The sequence below is a fragment of the Tachysurus fulvidraco genome, chromosome 6 (assembly GCF_022655615.1).
Source record: "Tachysurus fulvidraco isolate hzauxx_2018 chromosome 6, HZAU_PFXX_2.0, whole genome shotgun sequence".
Lineage (NCBI taxonomy): Eukaryota > Metazoa > Chordata > Actinopteri > Siluriformes > Bagridae > Tachysurus > Tachysurus fulvidraco.
In genome coordinates, this window is record NC_062523.1 from 21,002,781 (window position 1) to 21,028,372 (window position 25,592).

Below are 25,592 nucleotides of genomic sequence, written 5' to 3' on the forward strand. Positions count from 1 at the left end.
CGCACGCACGCACGCACGCACGCACGCACGCACGCACGCACGCACTCACGCACGCACGCACGCACGCACGCACGCACGCACGCACGCACGCACGCACGCACACACACACACACACACACACATAGACTTTTATTTCTCTTGTACCAGAACAATTATCTAACCCTAACAACTTATTATTATATATTAAAGAAAGGCGCATCATATGTTGTTTTATCCGTTTATTGTTACCTTAAATCCTTGAAATGAGTTCCTGTTATAATTTGTATTTCAGCAGCTATAATCAGCCGTTCTCTTTCCCTTACAAGCCTCTAATTACTTCTCTCTTATATTAAATACGATCAAAACATGTCGGTTTTTATTTGATGTTCCTTTAAAAAAAGAAAAAAAAGAAGAAAAAAAAAAAAAGGCGGACTTCAGCAACATCCCTCTCACTTTAACAGTGACAATGAAAAAGCCTTAAAAAATCCTATATAATCTGAGAAAAATTCAACAATCAACTACACATGTATTAATCAGAATCTAATGCCGACTTGTTACTATAGAAATCATAATTTTAGTAGAACGAGCGTGCTCCCGCAGAGGGATTTACAGAGCTGCTGGATGTCAAAATAAAGCATTTTGCGACCAATCAGAATTGAGAATACAGATAACAAACAGCTGACAGTCTGTATTGAAGGAAAAAGTGAGACGCTAAAGGTAAAGAGATCAGAATCGGAGGCCAGGATTAAAGAGCGGGACGCGAAACGTCGACGCTGATGGATGAACAGAGTGACTGAGGAGTTTCAGATCAGAGATCAGAAGAGAACGACGGGAATTTCCGGGAGATGAATTGTAAGCAAGACAGAGAAGGGTAGAGAGGACAGAGACAGGCAGGCAGAGAGAAACAGAACAGAGAGAGAATGTTGATGAACTCCAGCATTCTTCTCTCATTTTTACTGCATATCCTTCATGTCAGGGTGGATTAGTCGATTTGAGCTTAGCTCTGCTAGCTGCTCTTTCATGCTAATAAATGGCTCCTTGTCGCCGCCGTCCTTCACTGCAGAATACTGAGAGTAAAAAAAAAAAATAATAATAATAAAAAATAAAAAAGTCTTCATTTCCAGCAAGAGGAACCCAGCTGCAGGACGGGAAAGCTGAATGTTTGTTCATTACACACAGTGACACAGCAGATCTATCCAATAGGGCCGTGTGTGTGTGTGTGTGTGTGTGTGTGTGTGTGTGTGTGTGTGTGTGTGTGTAACTAAACCAAAAACATAAACAGGAAAAACATTCATTTCCACCAATAAAAAATGTAATAATGCACAATAATGAGACTATATCGTCTATTAATTTTGTCTGCCTACTCATGCAACATTTTCCCTAAGCTTTAAGTTTTCCAGAGTTTTCACTTACAGGAGACAAAAGAATGAGTTGAGAATAAAAATACAGCGAAGACTTTATACTGAAAACTGGATTCTGTACCCATTGTGCAAGTCCTTGTCTTACACCAGTCCCATATATTTTTTCACGAAATTCATGAGCGCATTCACGACGCATTAATGATAATCTCAATTTTAACCAAAGAAAGAGTTTAACTGTCTCTGTGCGTGTGTTTTCTTATTCCGGAGACAGAACCGTGTGGCGCACGTTTGCCCCCAAACAACAGCACAAAGATTTAAAGCTCCCAGACTGACTGTCAGGTGCGGCGAGCGCCTCGCTAACGTGACCTCTGTGTGTCTTTTAATGTCAGCTCCTCAAAGCCGTGCTCTCCTGAAGCTCTTTTCCTCCTGTCGCTGTGTTTATGTCACCATTCTTCCACAGACTGCTCCATTATTCATTTAGATGTCAGTTCGGTTCATCAAGTCAAATACGTTAGAGGAACGATTTTGGCAGAACAAATAAGATCGTACAACTTTGTTTAGATCGATCGGATCGGATTTTTGAAAAAAAAAAAAAAAAAAAAAAGAACTAAAACGCTGTAGATGTACGGCAAAGCTTTCTGTTTACTGATGAATTATTCATGCTGCTGAATGCCTGAAGTCTCACTATTTGAAATGAATACCGTGTCAATGTGAGCAAGCACTGAACCCACTGCATCTCCAGGTGATCAACATAACTTTAATCAGGAGTTCTCTATCGAGTTTTTCACACTGCGTTCAACCCCGAGTTATTATCGTTCTACACTCATTTAACCCGGTAGAGGAAGGTTTCACACGTCTGATACAGAAGCTGGATTAGCACGGCTTCTACATCGTGGTGCAGAGTATGTACAGACCAAAGGATGTTGTGTTGCATGTAGATAGATGATTAGCTACACAATGAGAAACTGCCTCGTATCTCGTGCTTCGTACGGTCAGAGAAACCTCACGCGTGTAAATGGTATTTGTTCAGAAAAGTCTGTTCAGGACAAACTGGAAGGCAGTTTGTGAAACTCGACCGTTGGCTGGATATCAGCGGATGTCTTGTGATGTAAACAATGTACTACTGTACAAGTGAACACAAGTCTCTCTATGCTTCAAAGGAATTCAAATACATATCGATATAAAAAATGACTCGGCCTTTTCTTTCTTTCGTATTCTTCTGCTTGTGTTATTTTTTTCTCACTGAAGGGAAAACATTGTTATGAGGAACGTACAGTTTGAAAGTGCAGATTATAAACAGCCAGGATTAACTGTTAAGCCCAGGTAAAGTGGAAGCAGTGTTAAACATGGAGGGAAAAAAACTAAAACAAAAATCCAGGGTTCTGTTTATGGAGGGTTTCAGTGAAGCAGGGGGAATTATAGCAAGTGTGAAAAGACCTTCTGGATTTTTTTTATACAGGCTAATTGCCCAGAAATGTGTCTACATCACGCAGCATAGCAGCTCACTGTAGTGCATGTTAAACCTCTGCCACACAAACAACACAACACACACACACACACTCAGCACCACTGTAGCGCATGTTAAACCTCTGCCACACAACCAACACAACACACACAACACTCAGCACCACTGTAGCGCATGTTAAACCTCTGCCACACAACACAACACACACACTCAGCACCACTGTAGCGCATGTTAAACCTCTGCCACACAACCAACACAACACAACACACACTCAGCACCACTGTAGTGCATGTTAAACCTCTGCCACACAAACACAACACAACACAACACACACTCAGCACCACTGTAGCGCATGTTAAACCTCTGCCACACAACACAACACACACACTCAGCACCACTGTAGTGCATGTTAAACCTCTGCCACACAACACAACACACACACACACTCAGCAACACTGTAGCGCATGTTAAACCTCTGCCACACAACACAACACACACACACACACTCAGCACCACTGTAGTGCATGTTAAACCTCTGCCACACAACACAACACACACACACACACACTCAGCACCACTGTAGTGCATGTTAAACCTCTGCCACACAAACACAACACAACACACACACACACTCAGCACCACTGTAGCGCATGTTAAACCTCTGCCACACAACACAACACACACACACTCAGCACCACTGTAGTGCATGTTAAACCTCTGCCACACAACCAACACAACACAACACACACACACACTCAGCACCACTGTAGTGCATGTTAAACCTCTGCCACACAAACACAACACAACACAACACACACTCAGCACCACTGTAGTGCATGTTAAACCTCTGCCACACAAACACAACACAACACAACACACACTCAGCACCACTGTAGCGCATGTTAAACCTCTGCCACACGACACAACACACACACACACACACACACACACACACACACACACTCAGCACCACTGTAGCGCATGTCAAACCTCTGCCACACAACCAACACAACACACACACACACTCAGCACCACTGTAGCGCATGTTAAACCTCTGCCACACAACCAACACTACACAACACAACACTCAGCACCACTGTAGTGCATGTTAAACCTCTGCCACACAACCAACACAACACACACACTCAGCACCACTGTAGTGCATGTTAAACCTCTGCCAGACAACCAACACAACACACACAACACTCGGCACCACTGTAGCACATGTTAAACCTCTGCCACACAACCAACACAACACAACACAACACTCAGCACCACTGTAGTGCATGTTAAACCTCTGCCACACAACCAACACAACACACACACACTCAGCACCACTGTAGTGCATGTTAAACCTCTGCCACACAACCATCACTACACAACACAACACACTAAGCACCACTGTAGTGCATGTTAAACCTCTGCCACACAACCAACACAACACAACACACAAAAATACTGGAACAATATCCAAGTACTTGAAGAGCAAATGTATTATTTTTTTTTTTTTTTGCCAATTATGCCGCTATCACATCTGTCTTCTGTCTTCTGTGTAATGCGGGACATAAAGATGAGTCATGAGCATCTGCTGTCCCCACAATCATATGTGAGCAAGAAAAAGATGATGTATATGCTGTAACAAATTGGATGTCGATGTAAAGAGAAGCCAGTGAAATTATGAACATGGTATAATAACATAAGCAGGTCTTAAACAACGACACACTGCTGCTCCTGAAGAAATGCTCTCTAGTGCTGAAACATGTAGCTCCTACAGGACTCACACCGTTTGTGTCGGACATACTGTACGGTGTTATTACTGAGGACCAACAAGGAAACAAGGACAGGACTAGCTGACACTTTTGAAGACAACTGTGTGTAAATTTGCTTTAGTTCCTAAAAGATAAAGTTCTTAATAGTTTTCCTTCAAAATCGGCAGCTTTTACTATGAGGATTGGATTCAGGTGGATGCTTCCTTAATCATTATATCAATAGAAGCTCTTCACAAGGATACTGATACAAGTGTGATACACTGATACAAATGTGTGTGTGTAGTCCATTTTATAGCGGACCTATTCATAAGAGCTCCGATAGAGCAAAGAAAGGCTTTTCTATCCATTAGGTAGCTTGTAATACGCTTTTTCAAGGCACAGTGTCACGAATGAATAGAAGCCCATTTCAAATTCTCTGACAGTTTCTATGCCCATGTGTTTTAGTACTAAAACGAGATCTGCTATCACCATTACAACCCAGCATTAGTGTTATCGTCAGTTTCAACAGTATAGAGTACAGGAATTCGAACGGCTCTGATGTTTTCTTACCGACAGATCTCACTGATATGGCAGTGGTAGCTGTGTTGTCTCCGATCTGCTGCCACTCCCAGTCTGACGCACTGCCGCTTTGTATCCACTCGGTGGCACTGCAGCGGTACTCCCCCTCGTCTGTGGTGAAGGCATTGTACAGGGAGAGGGTGAAGGTGTCCGATCGGATCCGTTCCGCGTGGACCTCCCCGTAGCTGTGCCGCTCCAGGTAACTGGATCCAGGCTGTACGGTGCCATAGCGGTCCACCGATGCCAGGTCAACAGCAGGGGCGCTGCCATTCTTGTCTGTCCACTGCCAGACGACGGACAGCGCTCCGACTGTGGAATGCACTGAGCATGTCAAGTGGATGTTCTCTCCCTCCAACACCTCGGAGGAACTGCTGGTCAGTGACATGCTAATGTTACTGCCTAAAAGAGAGAGAGAGAAAGAGAGATGATGCAAAAGAAATCAACATTTAGTTTGCACCGGTGAGGATCTTCGAGCGTGCACTAAAAAACGTCATCTTGCCTTACTAGTCAACAGTCGATATGTCCTGTGATATAGACTAATAGTGATCCTTGTTACAGATTTAAAAGGCAATCTTCCTTGCTTGGTTAATCAGATTCTAACTGCTTGCTCATGAACGATCTGAGATAGAGAGGAGCTCATGATGGTGGCTGATTATGTGCGTTGCCCTTGCAGACTCTCCAGCTGGGTCCTGCTTTATTGTACAATGGTTAGTGGATGTAGACTGACAGGAGTTTGGGGACTGTCTCTGGATCAGAAAGCTCAGTGGAGGATCTTGCAAGCACAGTGTGGATCAAAGCAGGTCCCCGGTGTTTTCGACAGGGATTTTTACACACCACCACATCCTCTTTACAATCAAAGAAGATAGAAAAAAAAGAAAGAAAGAAAGAAAAAAAAAAGAGACTTTGAAGGGGCACGATTTTTCTCTTGTGCTACTACAGAGCTGATCTTCCCTTGGGCAGAAACTTTTCTCTAACATGGCAGAACAAATCACCAAGCAGCATACTGTGCCACTACTACCAGCCCAGCCCACGCTCTTAAATACAGGAGGAGGCTGATTTTAGTCTGTCTAAAATGAATGTGTGAGGTTGCACGTCTGCGTTCTGATCTCCCAGCATATTCACCTTTGCTCCGCTTCTTATCTGGAGCTACGTGAGCCATAAGAAAAGAAGCTGTTAAATCAGCGAGTGCGTGAGCAGTTTCATCTTTGTCTCTTCCTCTCCACTGTCTGCCTGGTGCTTACTGATTTTCTCACCATGTTTTCTCAGCCTCAGTGTGTTTGAGATTCCTGCCACCGCTGCAGCTGCTTCTTATCTGACTGAAAACCAGACCCTCCATCAGGCCCAATTTGTCAGCAGGGTTTCTGTGGCTTTGGTGTGCTGGCAGGCCTGACACACATTGCCTCAATGCACAACATGAAGACCAGACATGGGAACTGATGAAGAACAGGACAGAAAGGGCAGAAAAGCAGTCAAACTGTCTGCATGTGTGTGTGTGTGCGTGTGTGTGTGTGTGTGTGTGTATCTGAATAAAACAGCGAGAGCAATTGAGATGGAGATAAAGACAAAACAAACATAATAAACAATAAAACCAAGAAGGAAAGGAAGAAATATAGACAATTGTTGTGTGTATGCAGCAGCCCCAGGCTGTTGTTATCGCTCTAATGGTCTCATAAAGCCTGCATATATTGCAGAAAAGCTCCTGGGGGACAAAGCCAAACAAATTACTCTAATAAAGACGATCTCTTAGGAACACATCCACAGAATCTCCCTCCTGCCTCTGTATTACATGAGTCGAGAAGCACCGGGATATAGAAGGGTGTGTGCTTGGGTCACTGGACATAATGTATTTACTTCTGCTATGCTTTCCTTGTTTATGGCTGCTTTAAGCAGATCTCTGGGGAGAGAGGCTGAGGATTCCACTTTCTGTCACCCGAATAAATGCACGTTTAAAACTGCAGCTGGGGCCAGTGTGGTGTGTACTGACATGGCTGCTTTGGGCCCCTTGGTGTGTGAGCATGGCTGTGTGCAGTATTAATGAGGAAGGGAAGAGGATATGCTCTGCTGGACTGCAGCCTCAATCCTGGAGCTAATGCTCTGGTAGAGCTAGAGGGGACGGATATGGTGGTCAAATCCTCTACACCTGCTTCATGTCTCATCCCAGCTGGTCCTGCTTTGTTAAAGCGGGGCTTCAACATTCGACAACGGTTCCACGTTGGCCTTTGGAATGCCTGCTGATAGGATACTACTGGGATTTAGCTGTCTCTTCATCTCTACATAGAGAAGCCAATAGAGCATAGCAATAGTCCTTAGAACCAACAAATTTACCCTCAATTCACTGAACACCTACTTCAATATAAGAATACAGACTATAACGTTTAATGTCTATAATGTTTCAGGGGTTGTTCACGTTTGCCTTTAAGTTGCTAAAGAGGCCATCTTTGCTCCTTTCACTTTTTATTCACACTTCGAACAGTCTTCGAACAGTTCTTCCTTCAAACAAACCCTATCTTACGTTTGCAGCACACCTTCAGCACGAGCGATAAAAACGAATATATGCACGGGCACCATACTTTATTTCCCATTAAGGGGTATTTTACAGTGCCTAAAAAGGCTAAGGAGTTCAGACAAGGCATTATTCTACTTTTCCACCTTCATTACTCTCCAGGGTGGCGAATGGAGGTGATACGAGAGAGCCTAAACTCAAGATTTGTGGATCTGAGTAAACAAACCCCCCCTCAATGGCCTTTGTAGAGTGTTACAAAAATCTGCTTGGACAAAAGGGATGACACAGCTCTAATGGCCCGCTGCCCACAATATTACTGAATTTATTGCAGGGCCGCTTCATCTCTTTACTGTCTAGTTAGTTTAAGAATACAATACTACCTACTTCAGTGGGAGAAAAAAGCAGTGCTTAGGAATTTCACCTGCCTAAAGGGACCATCAATGAGAAAAAAAATACTCACTCAGGGGAGTCACAGTGATCTGAACATTACGGGAGCGCTTGCTTCGATCGATGAACTCTCCGGTGGGCGTCTTCTCTTTCTCAGTCACTCTGCAGATGTATTTCCCAGCATCCTCAGGAAGCAGGCGCTGCAGTTTGAGTAGGTGGATAGCTGGACTCTCTTTACGAACGGTCATAAGGCCAGTGGCCTCACGCTTCACATAGTTTGTCCCCAGCAGGGGCACAGCGCTGGGCCCCACCACGGCTATAGACGAGCTGCTGAAGACCCACGACACCGAGAAGTAACGCTCAGCAACATTCTGAGCATCTATGGTGCAGCGGAGCTCCAGCGGCTCACCTGCCGTGTAGGCCCGGCGATCTGTTGTCACTTGGATACTAAAGTCCTGATCTGAAAGAGAGAAAGACAGAAAGTTTTCAGATGAGGGTTTATAGTACTAAGGCGAAGGTTTTAGACTACTTGCCTTTGCACCATCAATCAGTTTCACAGAAAAGACAATTGAGACTCCATCTGCATGGGCAAAGTTGCCATAAAAGTGAACTTATTTATACAATTAATTTTCCACACGGCATGCTGTGCTTCCTCCTCGCCAAAACAGTGTATTTTCCACTTCGACGCACTCGTTCGGTGCTGATCGCCCCAAGCTGTAATTACACACAACTTGAATCAGACTTCACAAGAACTGTATTAAAGTGTGAGTTCAAAGCTCTTGGCCATGTAGCACTCGTTCTGATGGAGTGAAATGTAATGAAAAGTTTACATGCCAATGTTGGACTTGCTTCCTGTCTCTCCTGTATTACACTCTCAAAAATAAATGCATGTTGGACAGGACAAATCAAAGGACTCGCGTGACGTCAAAAATCCGTAGCTGTTGGCGTTTCTGCGCTTCAGCATGCCGTTGCTCTATTAGGATGTCGCTAGCCTGCAGCAGTCCGACATGAACATTTATAAGAGTACAGGGAAACACAGAGCTGAGCACAGAAATCATTCATTACAGGAAGGATGAAGAAAGAACAGGCGGATGGGGGACTGGGGGATTGGAGAGGAGGGCTGATTCGGGGTGTAGAGCATGAGATGAGGCAAGAAATGAGAAAAGGGAATAACAAAATGAACAGGAAACTGACGAAAGAGTGATTTTGAGCCATATACGCCATACATCATGCATTTTAATAAAGCATAGCGTATATATAGTAGAGAGATCCACAGCAGGCTGGGTTTTAAATAACAGAAGGGCAGTACTGGGAGATGAAGTTCAGATCAGGATTCTGTCGGTGTCTCCGCTCAGCGAGCTATATCTGCTGGCTAATCATTGCATATTAGAGCCTGTTAAGCTCCAGTCTCTTTAAAACTCCAAATACAGCTGCCTAATGAAGGCGTTCCAGATCAAAGCACAAAGCTTTGCTGGGATCTTTTTTGTTACCCTGTCATGTTCGTGCTACATTACGGTTTAAAAGAGATAATGGTTATAATACACACCCACAGCAGGGTTAGAGATAGCTGCTGGATATGGACAGCATATCAAACGACTGAGTACGGTGTCACCTTCTATCCATTATAATGTGCAGTGTTTGTATCGTCGCTAATGGGTGACAGAGCGAATCATATACATGACTCATATGTACGTGCGTCATGCTGGAGCACGCAGGAAGTAAAGATAAATGACACCCGTGGAGTACAGTACCCTTCTGTGAGTGAGCCTCACAAGCCTCTTGTTCCTTATTAATCAGTCCAAAGAGGTCATCTGACGGCTCTTGTGCAATTAATGAGTGTAAAGCCTTATCCATGATAAAACGCTCACACTCGGACAGTAATTAAATTAACTCGGGAGGAAAAAAAACGCTACGTCTTGCACGAGTCACTCTATGATTACATATTTGTCGATTTGATATGTTCGTGTTGAATCATTTGTGATTGTTTTTTTTTTATTCATCTATTGTTAAAATGATCAAAAGTAAACATTGCACGATATTGTAGCGTCTGTGAATATAAAGTGGGTTTATATTTATAGCTCGTATCATAGCAGCCTCTTTAATCAGCCTTTAGGATCGCACTGTTCCGGTTCAGTTTATTCTTTCTCTTCAATGAATTGAATTAATTGAAATGTCTACATCGGTTCCAAGTGATTGAATTGAATCACATTAACACAATTAGTTTTCTTAGCTTCGGTATGATTTTGGGAATGCTTAAAGCTCTGAATAACAGAACGCAGAGCTGAGAATTGAGCCAACAATAAATGATGTAATTGCTTAATTCAAAAGACTACTATACTAGAGTTATAGATTCGGTCAGAGCCAATATCCTCATGAGATTATCCCAATGCAACTGGTTTACGGTAATACTATACAATCTGATCACGTTCGCTCTAAATCGTTCAATCTAATCGTTACAAACGTGTTTATATTCGGTTTAGTATAGCAAAGAAATCAGGTTTTGTTAAGAAACGTACTACTTTACACAAACTATACTTAACAGATTTTCTTAAACATGAATGACCATGTATTCCTTTTTTTTTAGTGTATGAACTAAGCTATTGAGAGACTCTTTCAAAGCATTAATCTGTTAGTGATTCAGGACGTGAATATATAACTGAAGCAGCAAGCTTAAATATCAAAGAAGCAAATCAAACTAGAACCTAATTTGGTCTGAGTAGTATCAGTCCACATCGCTGTCTCTACGGAACCGTCCATTTTTGTCCACACAGGCTGCTCAGGTACCTGTTCAGTCTCTTGTCATTTCTAGACTGGATTACTGCAATGCACTGCTGGCAGGTCTACCTATGAACGCAATCCGTCCTCTGCAAATGATCCAAAATGCAGCTGCCCGGCTTGTTTTCAACCTGCCAAAGTTCTCGCATACCACCCCGCTGCTGCGATCCCTCCACTGGCTTCCGGTAGCTGCACGCATCCGATTCAAAACACTGATGCTGGCCAAAGCCACTGATGCCAAAGCCAAAAATGGACCAGCTGCCTCTTACCTCAAAGCCCTCATCATTCCTCGCACTGCACCCTCCGATCTACCAGCACTGCTCGACTGGTTCCACCATCTCTCAGGGTAAGAGGCAAGTATACTACAAGACTCTTCTCTGTTCTGGCACCAAGGTGGTGGAATGAACTTCCCCTAGAGGTCCGGACAGCTGAGTCACTGGCTATTTTCAAGTGGCGGTTCAAGACCTACTTATTCAGGAAACACTTCAACTAGCACTTCTTTCCTTATCTTTTGCATAAAAAAAACAAAAAACAAAAACAAACAAAAAAAACCTGACACTTTTTCATTGTATCTTTGAACAAATGTTTTAAACTCATGGTATCTTAAGTATGTAACCTAGTGAACCAGCATTAATGTATCAATGTTAGAGATTTAAGCGCTTATGTACGTCATTCTGGATGAGGGCGTTTACAAAAGGCTGTGAATGTAAACCGGGCAGGAATCTAGCGCGTCTCCCCTGGAGTTCTTAGTCGAGCCTGACACTTAATCAATCAAAAATAGAGGATACACAATATCCAATCAGTAAATAGCACTATTGTATCTGGGTAAGATTTAATGCAACAACCAATGAAAAAATAAAAAAGCAGATCGTGGAATTGTTCAGCATCATCCTCGTTCACCCACAGAGAAAACCACTGGAGCTGCGAGCATCACTTTGAGCACCGAGTAAGTCATGATCTCCTATTTTTAATGTTACAACAAATTCACAACTTGTTTGACACAAACAATGACAATTTTGACCATGCATTGTGTTGGAGATGTCACTCTTGTCTGTCTTCTAAACTTGAGATCCCTGATGTCACCATGTAAAAACAATCCTGTCTAAATTAGGCTCAGCTCTCTTCCTCATCCACATGTTTGTCTATGGTGCTGGCTAACTTTCAGTCATCGTATAAACTGCTTGTGCATCCAGTGATTAAACGTCAGGGGAAATCTATTTATGATTTCCAAAAGCTCATCTCTGACCTCATAAAGAAAGCCATGCTTTAAGATTTCACATTAATATGAGATGAGTAATGAGTGAAAATAAGGCTCATTACTGAATGTTTGGGGCGAACGGTTGTGGGAGATTTGATTTTGTCATGTATAATGTGTGCTGAGTGAAACAAGAGAGCACAAAATCTAATAGAGGGAGATACAGTATGCCTGAGGGAAGAGCGCACAGGAAAAACCCTGACATTCTAATTTGAAAGAAGAGAAAGAAGAGAATCAAAAGAAAACAGAGGAAAAGAGTCATGCATCAGTAAGCCGTTCGGGCGGTGGTGAGTCGGAGGAAAGTGAGGATGCTGTACATAAATACAAGTTGCTGCTTGGGGAAATGAAACCACAAATCTCAGCGCTAGACAAATCTCCCTTCTGTGTGCTGTTGTGTTTATATTCGAGCATTCATATATAATTTGTTTCTTTGTGCGCTCACATTTATTAGCAGAAACACACAATAAAAACAAATACTCAACAACCTACTCACACACCCCAAAAGCCACTGCTGGCAGTGAAGCCATTCAGAGACACAAACTGCCCTCTGCATTGTCCTGGCTCAGGTTAGCAGTCTGCCAGCTCAGACAAAGCATCCTGTCCTTATAACCCCCAGCTGCTGCAAGGACACTTGGTTACAGCAGGCTTTAAAAGACAAATCGTTTTCCTTCATCTGCGCTCGGCTCAGGGGACGCCGTTCGTAATTCCAATGAGAATTACTCTCACTCGGCATACAGAGTGATCACAGCACATCTGCTCTGCCTTTTTTCACGTCACCTTGACCAAGCTTAACTCAATCTTTCAGATTCACTGACTGACCTTAGCTTTTATTCATCATCCTGATAGTGCTTAATGACACCCCAGTGTCTGCTGCCAGAGAAAGTGGGTAATTAAAATGCTCTCATGCAGCAGAACAGACAAGTCTCTCAAATCCATCCCGGTGTCACCGAGCTTCCAAGAATTTTGCTTTGTATCTCTTTGTCTTTCTTTTGTATGTACTTATATATACTGTACTTGTGCGATTACCAGAAACAAAATGAAATTACACAATCTGGTCTTAACTCGATGTTAAGCAGCTGAGCCAAGATGCCTTTAGTGTCTCCTTTCCTTCTGGACAGATATATTCCACATGCCATATGTGCATAAGCATAGATACTGTAGAAGCATAACCTTCAAAGAAAAGCACCAACTAGCAAACTTAAAGATAATCTGTCAAAATTCAGCTGACCCCTGGAGATGTGGTAGCCTAGTGGTTAAGGTGTTGGACTCCCGGTCGCAAAGTTGAGAGTTCAAATCCCAAGTCCGCCAAGCTGACACTGCTGGGCCCCTGAGCAAGGCCCTTAACCCTTAAATAAGGGTGTCCACGGTTAATGATTGATTTCGGGGATAGGCATGTCTGCTAGCAAACACACCTAGCTGATGAATTCACTGCTTAAAAACAGTCATCATGCAGCATAAAGGTTTGTCCTTTATTGCCGTCTTCTGGGTGAGAACCAGATCACACCAGACTGACCCATTTTATACAATATGTAGAAGGAGATATGATCCTGCTGATATGACACTGGTGGGCTTTAATCTTTCATTTTTGCTGAATCATTTATTACTAATTTTACTACTTGCAGTGACTCCGAAGGAGAACTTTGCAAATATCATTCCAGGGTGAAAAATTAGCAATGAGACTATAGACTGCCATAAAACAAGGACATCAGTAGACAGGAAATAAATGACACCCTTCGGCCTCTCGACACTGCTAAACAAGCCAGCAGCTTTCCATACAGAGGGCCAATCCATAGCCTGTTTGTCCCCATCTCCATCTACTGTCTCACTGTTTCTCTTCCCTTTATGTTCAACTGTAAACCAGCAGACACAGAATCCATCAAGTTTCTACTTCATGACCAGGTGCCTTTGAGATCTGTGCGGTCTGCTCTACTCCGTTTTCTTCTCCAGTCTCGCTCCACCTGATTCAAGTCTCGAGTGGCCAATAACATGGTGTTCCAGACATCCCATCCTGCTGTGTGTTTGATGAGGAGGTAGGCTGTCACCTTTCATTCCCGTCAAGCCGCTGGGCAGCAGAGCTCTGAGAATGAGTTACCGACTTGAGATCGGGCACGGTGAACACCTACATATACTATAACACGACGTCTTACGGTGCTGGGGAACTGAACACCAACATGAAAACTTGCTGAACTGAAATGAACTGTGTCCAGAGGTACTGGAGGGTCATTATGCACATATATGAATTGCACAGCATGTCTAAGAAGAAGGTTTAATTCTCTCTCTCTGTCTCTCTCTCTCTCTTTAAAGCGTATAGGAAGTTTATTTATTATAGACGTTCCACAGACATTGGTTGGGATAGTGTGGCTGTTGGATTTCCAGAGAGCTGAGCCAGGCCAGTCTTCACTACAATCTACACTATTATAATCTTCAAAACACAACCAGCATCAGTAAAATGGGAATATCCACTAGAGCACAGGCCAGGGATAAACTCTACCCCGGGTAACAGTGATAAGAGGATTGACTGTTGCCTCCCTAGGAGCCTGGTAATGAGCTTAATTTCAGATAGCAATCTGCACATAGCATACATAAGCCTGAAATGGCTTCTGTGTACCGCACGGTTTCGGCTACACTGTGGCTGTGTTTAGGCAGGACACAATCATTCTGAATGAGCTTATGCCACAAAACACAAATTCAGTATAGGATATTTTTCCAAATCCTCCGTGATCTATGTGGGAAGTGGACCTTATTGTGTATTTCAGTGGAAGTATAACTGCATGTGTGTAGGTTTGGGGGATTGTGCAACTAGGGAAGGTGTCATATTCATCAGAAATCTTATGCAACCCTGAAATACTCTGGAAGACATAACTGTGTATCAAGTAACGTAAGTAATACTTTACTTTGAGGATGTATACAATAATAATAATAATAATAATAATAATAATAATAATAATAATCTTAAGCAAGAACTCAAAGTAAATTCCATGCAGGGATCCTCATGATGCAAACCTGTTCACCCTGGCTCTTACCTGTGGGCTGAACTTTGACCATTGTCTTGTTAGACTGCTTGCGTGTCATGCTATACCAGGAGCGATCAGGGTCCTGGATCCACTCTGATGCCTCGCAGTAATACTGGCCCTGATCTGTGGGCTGTAGGCTGTAAATGGTGAGTCGGTATGATGTGCTGCTAGTCTTGTCCAGCCGCACATCTCCGGAGGACAGACGCTGGCGGTATGACATACCCGGCCTCAGTACCATGTCCCGCGTCAGGGTGACAAGGTCCCTAGGCGCGGCAGACGGCTCGTCCAGGGAGCGCACATACCAGCCGACTGCAACATGTGTGTGCTGAGATGTTTGGCGTGTTACCTCACAGCTCAGAAGCAGTGTGTCCCCTTCCACTTTGGACAGTGTCTGAGTGGTCGAAGTGACAGACAGAGTGTCCGGGATCACTGAAAAGAAAAGGGAGAGAAAGGCGCAACGTTAGAAACGTGCACATAAACGCTCATCATTTGCTCATGTTCTCAAACATCTTCAAATTTAATCAGGATTCTTCCAGCAGTGGAGCTTAACCTTGTTATTATTACTGCTCTTCACCTCAGAAATATAAAACCCCTTACTTACTTTCTCACTCTGGTCTCAGCTGACCAACCCTGTTCCCTTCTCTTCTTAATAATACATTCTTAATATCCTCGAAATTGCGGTCATGTGTTGTGCTCTAATCCGATTCAATACTATTTAACTCTCCAGTATCCACTGCGTTTTCCATCCAGCTAACATCAATTAGTGTCAGCTGTAACAGCTCAAGCCTGGCAGCTCCAAGCTAATTCATCCATTACCACGTGTTCGGTCCTCATCTTATGGGAATGAGCTTAACCTGCTGTGCGCAAGCGTCAGCAAACAATCTGTAATGAAACTTCATACACTTTGGAGTGGTGCTATACCACCTAGAAATGGATCGTTATTTTGAACTGATTAAAAAGAAGAAGCACAATTTCTTTGCATAACCCAGGTGAGGAAGCACAGGGGCAGCTATGATACAGCACACCTCTAGCAGAGAGGGTTGAGGGCCTTGCTCAAGGGCCAGCTTAGTGGTGCGATGGATTGTACCCTAACCTTCAAATCAAGAACCCCAGAGCCTTTACCACTTGAACTTGTACACACTATTTGACTGTTTTCACTTGTATTCCCGATCTCATTTTTCTCATCTTGAAGTCAACAATATGTCTTTCTAACAATAACCAGAAATTGTGTCCTCTGTCCAGAGAAGTCTCTTGTGTTGGAAAGCTTACTGTCCAATCCATCCAATGCACTACCACATGAGACTCATTCCATAAATGTTCAATAAACCAAAGCTTTAGAAGTCAGAAGCTTATCAAAAATCAGTTTATTATAAGCTGTACATTATATCGAGCTTGCATGGTACTACTCCCTATGAATGAGCTGTTTCTATAGAAATGATATTGGTTTAGAAGGAGTACATTTTAATAACCCGTCCTTTTATGTCCTGCTGGAACCACTATCAGAGCTGCTGGTAGAGAAAATGAATACGGTGTTCTGATTTGAGAACTGAGCTGCCAGAGAAGTCAATTGAGAAGTCAGATAAATAGGTGACGGAGTAGCTTTTATTGAACCATGTAGCCATATCTTTTATTATGTAAGGACAGGTAATGAGTGATTTAATGCTGAACAAGACTGCCACAATCCACCATAGAGAAGCAGGGAAAGACTGCAAAGATCACACTAAGCCAGATTTAGATAATAAAATCATTCCAGGTCTCTCACTTTTACCAGCCATGTTCATTTTCACTATTGCTGCTATTACACAAAGAAAATTTCGGTTTACATGACCCTGTTTTCTCCACGAGCCTATGAAACAGATCCTAGTAATTTTTCTTAATCGCAGGTCTATTATTAAAGGATTTTTATTGCATAATCTGACAGGAAGAACATGTGTTTTTACAGTCTGTCACAGAATAAAAAAAAACATATACTGGGATGATCTTGTACTGAACATTTTAAAACATGCTGGAAATAACAATGAAATGAAGAAAGCCATTTAAGAATTCCACAGAGAGGCTGAAGTCTGAGGCTCAAACGCACTTCAGTCGATCTTTCTCTTTACATATATCCACTAAAATAATGGACGCTTGACTGAGATGATAGAAAAGCTTAAAGAGCAGATGAGAATGAGAGACAGAATAAAGAGTGGTGTTAGCGTTAGAGTGCTTTTAAAGCAGTGCCTCGATTTCAGAAGCATGGATTTTGCCTTACGGATTCATCCGGTGTACTAGAAGCCGATTTCACTTCTACCGAGAATGCTTATTCACCACTTGTCTATAGCAGACTGCATTAAAGCATTAATGTGTGCCATGATTTGTGGTTTGAGTTGAACAAGGTCAGAGTCCTGAACACATTGAATACTAGAAAAACTATGGTTGAGGTTAAGGCTTTTAACGCTGCTGGTATCTGCTGGAAAAAAAATGAGAACGCGGGCATTCGGTGGAAAGAAACCATTCTCAGAAAGCTCAGGAATATAAGGATGAATGTTTGAAAAGGTTGAGAATTAAGCTCCATTTCTCATATAACTTGCTTGAGAGGAATAAAAAAAAAACAAAAAAACATATAAAAACATATTTGAGTCTGATCATGGACACCGTGCTTCTGCACCCTCGCTGTTGTTAGCAGAGTTAGGGAGACGTGAAGGGCTATTGCCTCATAAAACATTCCTCTGTGAAGGCGTTTTGTGTGTACAAGTGAGTATGTGTGGGCATGGATGAGAACAATTCTCCTCGTTCCAATACAGCAGAGCCAACAGTCCACCCACACCAAGAACACTTGATGAACATATCATCCAAATAAGGCAATGGCTGAAATCAGTAAACTTCATTTACTCAGGTATTCCACAAGCCTCCAGGGACACGAGCTTGTAGCTCATCACCACCATCACAGATAGTATTCCACCCAAACACAAAGGGGGATAAATAATAAAAAAAAAAAACAGAAAAAAGAAGAGTTTGTTACCATAACAACTTCTCAACGAGTGCCAAGCAGAAATGGCCTGCTGTTGCCATGCCAACACTAAAGTCTAAATTCTCAACTCCTGGAGATGCTAAGGCTTCCTCTGCCAGGCCAGGCTTCCAGGAAGTGAGTTCAGCAAAGAGCAAAGCCATCTGCATTCAAGCCAAGACATTAGTGAGTCTAACAGCCCTGGGGATATACCAAAGACATTATCTCGATAGAGAATCACTCGTATACCTAAAAGCATGTCAGTGATCAAAGCCCTGGAGCAAATCTCGCTATTGCTTACAATCCCATTTCAATTCAATACAAAGTAGATCAAGCCGGGGCTGAGAATGAGACAAACATAAGCTCTTCTCCCCTTACCTTGTCAGCGTGCATGGTTTTGTGCAAGGTCAGTACCATTCATTAGTTCCAGACATAATAGACCTGCTCGTCTCACAGCTTTGTGATGTGGAGTTTGTCTAGGAGATGTGTTCTGACCCTGAGACATGTAAGATAGTAGCTGAGTGAGCTTTTCCACCAGTTGGAATAAAGGGACTCTTTAGGGTTCAGTTCTCAGGCTTTAAAATGAAATTTGTTTTCTCTGTAACCCCATGTAGCACATAGGTGAAAGAACGCATTACACCACTAGAAATGATCCTCTGTCTCCATGACAATCTTCCACATTCTGCAATTCCCATTTGCTCTGTGACCCCAATCTACACAGTGGAAGCGGGCCGTTGGTGCCGTGTGGCCAAGGCTAAATCTCAGAGATAAGAGCAACACGTCAGGCTGTGAGTGGGTGTGTATGTCAACGTCACACAGCTTTTCTTTCTTTCTTTCTTTTGTAACATCAACTAAATTTTGTGAAGGTCCATTTTACATGTGATATTTAATAAAACCCTATATAAGCTGGTTTGGGTTTATTTCACAACATTTGATTACAGCCATGTATGGACTGCTTTTAAATCCCACTTACGCTCCGGCAGAAATTTTGACCAGCCTGACCCTTCTGCACTTACAGGTATCGTGTACCTACCTACCTGTAAACCGTGACAAATTTTCAAAAAGGTTTACATGGAAGGTACGAATAGCCGGCACTAGAAAGACCAAAATCTGAATAATTTGTTATTAAAACTACACTGACCCAGACTGGTATAAGACAGTTACAGTACTGAGGATGAATGTTTAAGTGGTATAAACACTTAAATGTCCACTTAAAGCATCTCATGACTGTGTGTTAATGTAGGGGATGTGGCAGCTCAGTGGTTGTGAGTTCAAATCCCAGAGCCACCAAGCTGTCACAAGGCTCTTAACCCTTAATTGTTCAGCTGTATACAGTAAATGAGATAAATGTAAGTCGCTCTGGATTAGAGCGTCTATAAAATGGCATAAATGTAAATGTTAATCTATGTGGCCTTTCTTTGTTCCATATGTTTGATGTCTCACTGCCTGAATTAAAGCAAAACTCGCCCACTCCCACCACTTTCTGTCCTGAGGCACTCCTTTACTCAGAGACAAAACTGTTTTGAACTTGAAACAGAGGGACTAATGCTGCCTTCATGTGCTGACAAAATGATCCTACTTCCTACTGCTGAAGTGGTAATTACGAGTAGATCGTGTTTCACACGCTTTGTTATTGAAAAGCACATGAAAAATGGATGGCATTTTATTCTGACAACGTAACACTTAATATTAAACTTAACGCCTATTATTCAAATAAAAATATACCACGTGCATAGAGGTTTTACTGATTTACAGAAATGAAGGGCAGTGGTGGCTCAAGCAGTTAAGGCTCTGGGTTGTTCAGCAGAGGATCGAGGTTCAAGCTGTTACTGTTGGGCCCTTGAGCAAGGCCCTTAACTCTCTCTGCTCCAGGGTGCTGCATCAAGGCTGACCCTGTGCTGTGACCCTCCAAAAAAAAAAAAAAAAAGTCAGAATATATGTAATGTATACGTGACAATAAAGGCTTCCATTCTATTTTACGAATATGACAAACAGCAAGTGCTAACAATTAGCTGTTCTTAGAAAAATGAGTACAACCTTTCATTCAGTACACAGAATGACGCCCCACTTCGCTGAAACTTATGTATCAAACTGACCTCGATGTTTCACAGTCGTAATTACGACTTGGAGATTTGTTTCCTAGTGGGAAACTCCCATTTGTGGTCATTCTGAAAGCAGGTGAAGGCAAAAAAAAAAAAAGGCCCTTTCCATCTAATGTTTAAACGTTCTGTTTCTCTTTTTAACGTTCTCTTCTCTCTCTGTAGCGAGTCTCTGATCCAAAAAAAAGTCTAGAGTTGCTGTATTATAAACGTCATCATTTCATACACATACATATTTTGGTAAAAATGGCATTCACTTTTAATCTGTGGTGCTGAGAACCAACTTTTCTTACACTATTCCTACAGTGCGTTCTTGTGCGTCACAGCAAAGCCAGAGCTGCAGATTAGGAGCTACTATGGGAGATTAACATAAGAGAATTAGTGAAGGTTAACTGGTTGGACCTTTTGATCAAGCATTAAAAATCATTTTGCCATGAAGTTGATTTAAAACAACAAGAACAATGGAAAAGAAAAAAAAAAAATCCATCCTTTCTCCTGAAGCTCAAGTAAATGAGACTTCCCACTCCACTGCACCCAGTGTTAACCCTGCTCATCTCCATTACAATATCAAATGCATCAACTAGCAAAAGTGGCCTGTCAATTAACATAATCCCACAGTTAATACGAATGCAAATTCGGTGAGGATTAATTAGATAATTAGAGGAGAGTTGAAGGAGGCACCTCCCCGCCAGACCCCCCTTCGGCATCGTTTCCTCGACTCAGTAGCGTTGTGGTTACGTAAAGAGGACAGAATTAAGAAGCTTAAGAATGAGAGTGCTACTTTAAAGACAGGATGCTTCAAAACAACTCGGTATATGGTTCTTCTCTTCGGTGCGCAGCTCTTTCGTGGCATTAGTGGACCATGCTAATGCAGCATTAACACACACCACAGCCCTTTCTTTAAGGCCGGTTAGCTCTCTCCACCCATCAGCGTATTCGTTCTGTCCCTTTCTGTCCATTTCACACACACAGCCTAAACACCTGATGCAGTACGGCATTAAACTTATCAGGAACTGGTATTTTTCCTTTGTCCTTCTCTTTATACACACACACACACACACATGATGCACATGCCACAAAAAAACCATCATGCATTTATTTCCCCCATGAATGCATTCTAAGAGAAGAGATTTAGCAGACTGGGAGTCAAAGATAACTTACATCTGAGGTGAACAGAAAAGCATTTCAGACATGCTGTAGCTTGAGGCGGAAAAAACAGGAGTCTGAGGCTACATTGGGCACAGACTCACTCAGTCTGGACATACGGTATATGACACAAGAGTGGTTGAGTGCATCTGTAGCATATCAGGGAGACTGTTCTTTCCCACAATCATTAAACACGCTTTTCCAAGGGGATGTTATCAGTGCGGCACAGGAAGATGAGACCTGCTTTCTGAAAGTACTCAGATTTCCCTCAAGTCCCTCATTTTGTAATAGATGCAAAAGCAGTCCAAAGGAGGTAACCTCCTGTGTGCTTAACTAAAAAAGTGCGAGGGAGTGAGAGTGAGAAAGACAGCGAGAGAGAGAGAGAGACAGAGAGAGAAAGAGAAGACTCTTTAATCATTACATTTTGAGAGCCAAGAGATCGGCCTTCTCATTGAGACATCGGCCCACCCTCTGTGTGTGTGTGTGTGTGTGTGTGTGTGTGTGTGTGTGTGTGTGTGTGTGTGTGTGTGTGTGTGTACGCACAACCAAATCTCGCCTCTGGCATTGTCACTCTTACTGACAAACAGGCAGACACACACACACACACACACACACACACACACACACACACACACACACACACACACACACACACACACACAAAACACACACAAAACACAGTGTTACAATTTTATTTGAGTGGCGTATTAATGTTATATACAAACACGACGGAATACAAACAACAGCTGAGAAGTAAAAACATACACACACATCGATCGAGAGAGAAAGCGAGAGAATGTGAGACAGAGGGGGGGGTAAGAGAGAGAGAGAGAGAGAGAGAGAGAGAGAGAGAGAGAGAGAGAGAGATTTAAAAATAGAAACAGTCCAACAATCTAGTATTTAAAAAGAAACCTAGGAAACAGACAGAGAGAGAGAGAGAGAGAGAGAGAGACTAAAGACAGAACAACAATCTGTTCTATATTCATAATATGCATTGACCCTTTTGTGATAACTGCAGATTATTAAACACTGATATGTACCATCACATTTATTTACTGCAGCGATTAACTTTTTATTCCTCAACCTTCTGCCCACAGACGATCTACCTATGATCAGAAATGTATTTAAACTATTGTCTGATCAGCATCATTAGCATTGTTTACATTTGAACAGTTTCTTCCCCTTTCCCGAAAGGAATAACCTGCTGTAATAAGCCGACACGTCTAGCTGCCATCGTTTTAAACCCGTTGAATGAATAAGAACTATAAAATACTATACTGGGAAAGAGGACTTTTCTACGTTCACATTATGGTTATCACATTGTTCAAGAAAGTTAGAATAATATAAAAAATACCCCAAAACCCTGGGGGTAAAAGCCATTCTAAGAGAATCAGTGGTGTAGAATGACTAATCATTTTGATATTTCCTTTCAGCACACTGTCCTGACCTCTTATCTACCCTGCTGTCCTCATTCCCACCCCAGACACATAGAGCAAAAGCCCCACAGCACTTTGAGCATGAAGCTAAATGTCATTCTGGATTCCACCGGAAATGAATAAAATCCCCTGCTGCCCACTTAGGTCAGGTTAGGTGCACATAAACTGGCACTGGACTCGAGCTGGACCGACCCCGCTTACAGCGGAGAGAGGGCTACATCCTGGGCGAGGGAATGGATTTGGTGGAGGTGTAGAGACCAGAGTGAAGGGCTACAGGAGTCTCTGCTCCGGTTCATTTGCTGTGTGATGCTCTGTGTCCGAGATCCTTTCAACAGGACCAACATTCAGGGAGGCACTTTGTCAACTCTGCACACTTCCTCTTAGCAGCACTGCTCAACTGATACAGACAGCAGGACTGAACACACACACACACACACACACACACACACACACACACACACACACACATACACACACATACACACACACACAGAGCGTACATATATACAAGATAAAGGTGCAGAATGATGGCGAGTGAGAGTAAATGTTCAAGGACAAAGTATGTGAATGCAGTAAGTATAAAGATAGCATTCAGGGGAAACGTGGATGTTATGCTTGTATACAAAGCACTCGAACACCGTGACACCGTGTCTTAGTCCGCTTCACTTAAAGCTGACAAAAGCTTCTACCAGCTTTAGCTAATGGCTTTTTTATTTTTATGCTTCATCAAAAATGCCCTGGAGAAGCTAAATAAACTTCTGAAAACCTGGAATGCTCCAGAACAGCAGGAGGAGGAAGAGGAGGAGGATCTTAGTCATTTGCAGTCTATAAATTAATAAGCAGCGAGGCTAAAAAAAATTTTTTTAAATAAATAAAAAGGAAGTAGAAATAAGCTGTTTACATTCTTTAATGTAGATAAGGTTGAGTCCACTGAATAAACTACAATTTACTCTTTATAAAAGATAACAGTTCTTAAACAATGTCTAGAAAAAACAATCAGCTACGTTATTAAGAGCCAACCAGCTGCTAAATATGAACGGAAGAGTGCAGAACAACTAGAGTCAATCATCTGGCTTTCAGGAGTGGACTAAACTGTGTGTTTATGGGTGGAATTCAGCAAAGATGGATAGATAATCGCTTCTGCTAATTACTTTCTGAATAGTGAATACAGTGGAATGAGAAAGGAGATTCTGCTCCGGTATCATGCTGCATCGCTCCCTCTCCCACACTACCATTTCATTTTCCCTTGACGATTAGGGTCAGAGAATATGAACTCAGTGAAGGAGCGGTAATTGGGTTTTGCTCTGTGATGGAATGGTGTAAATTGTGTCATTCCACTTTACTGAAGGGCTCTTATTCGTTCAGTGAAGTGGGGACATTACCAACTACACTTACAAGCTGACTGGATGTTTGGATGCGGTCAGAACTGTATTTGTATATGGACACGCTGTGGAGTAATCAAAGGTGCACATGCTGGATGAGTGGGCACGCAAGCACACACACACACACACACACACACACACACACACACACACACATACACACACACACACACATGCACGCTCTTACACAGATATCCGCGCTCACTCACTCATAAAGAGGCATCTCATCTGTGCACCTCAGTGGGTATATATGTGTGTGTGTGTGTGTGTGTGTGTGTGTGTGTGTGTGTGTGTGTGTGTGTGTGTGCTATATATAGTAAAATTATAAATGTAACTTTTCCTTCCTTCCAATTAAGCCTTTTTAATCTGCTGCAGTGGGAAATTGCCACCTACCCTGCTGAGGTGAGCAGATTAAAAAGGCTTAATTAGAAGGAAAATGTGCATTTAATTCTGTACTGTGTTGGTACTGTAAAAGATCTGGAATTCAAAATAGTCGTCTAAAACGATCCCTTCAATCTCTCCATAACAGCTACTGTATATTCAGAAGTTAGTGGATTTGTTTTAACGGGAACGGGGGAGACTAATACGACCCGAGCAAATCAAGCAGAAAACAGTGCAGTGATCGAGGAGGCAGAGAAAGCTGATGAGAAATAAACCTCATCCCATGGACAAAAGTGGACTGTAATGATGTGATGTTCAGCTGTGCAGCTGGATGCTCCAGTTTCAGCTTGTGAATCTCTTTCCCACCCACACTGAAGTCACATTTCACTTCTTGCTTCTAAACAGACAAATGAGAGCCTGCGTGAACTCTTGACTTTGATACAGCTGTCACTTGTGTTGCTGTGGTGAAGGTTTGCTACCTGAGAAAAGGGGAGAATTTTTGTAGCTGGTGTTTCCAAGGAGCTAATTTGCAGGTTGTTTTGTGCCTTTATTCTCTCTGGTTTCTCTCTTTCTTTTTCATGCAGATTTGTCGAGGGGCTACAGCTGGTAGCGTCGGCATCTCACAGCCAACCTGATTCGGTGCTGAGTTAACTCCTGTGGAGATCTACACGTTCTCCTCGTCTGCTTGAGATTCATCTTGGTTCTTCTGTTTCCTCCTAAAAACATGCTGGTATTTGCCCCTGTATATGAAAGTGTGTGTGAATGGTGCCCTCGTGAAGATCCGATGTTCTCTCCCTGCCTTCCTGGGATTCGGATCTTCCACAACACACGCCAGGATGAAGCGGTTACTGAAGATTTATTTTGTTAGCTCAAACCGGTCCTCAAGGTACCCAAGAAGTTGAGTGTGGTTTCGGTGGAATGTCCATCATGGCTGACTCTGTAATCTTCCTGGACTGCTAAATGTCTCTGTGAAGAAGGCAATGAGCACTTCATCAATTCAGCATGACACACATCAAAGGGAGCTTTACACGCTCGTTTTTTCGCCCCTCGGCTCCGCGAACCGTCGACTTAATCTGTAAAGTGGAGTGGAATGGAT

The 25,592-nt window shown here is 42.7% G+C and overlaps 1 protein-coding gene across 2 annotated transcripts in view; it reads right to left on the minus strand.

The window, feature by feature from the left end:
• Nucleotides 1–25,592, minus strand: part of igsf3 (immunoglobulin superfamily, member 3) — a 116,934-nt gene that overhangs the window by 28,677 nt on the left and 62,665 nt on the right. For both annotated transcript variants that reach the window (XM_027155057.2, XM_027155058.2), the window contains exons 3-5: nt 15,076–15,495; nt 8,096–8,482; nt 5,124–5,531 (exon numbers count right to left, since the gene is read on the minus strand). In XM_027155057.2, coding sequence (XP_027010858.2) covers nt 5,124–5,531; nt 8,096–8,482; nt 15,076–15,495 — 1,215 coding nt within the window. The remainder of the gene's footprint in view (nt 1–5,123; nt 5,532–8,095; nt 8,483–15,075; nt 15,496–25,592) is intronic.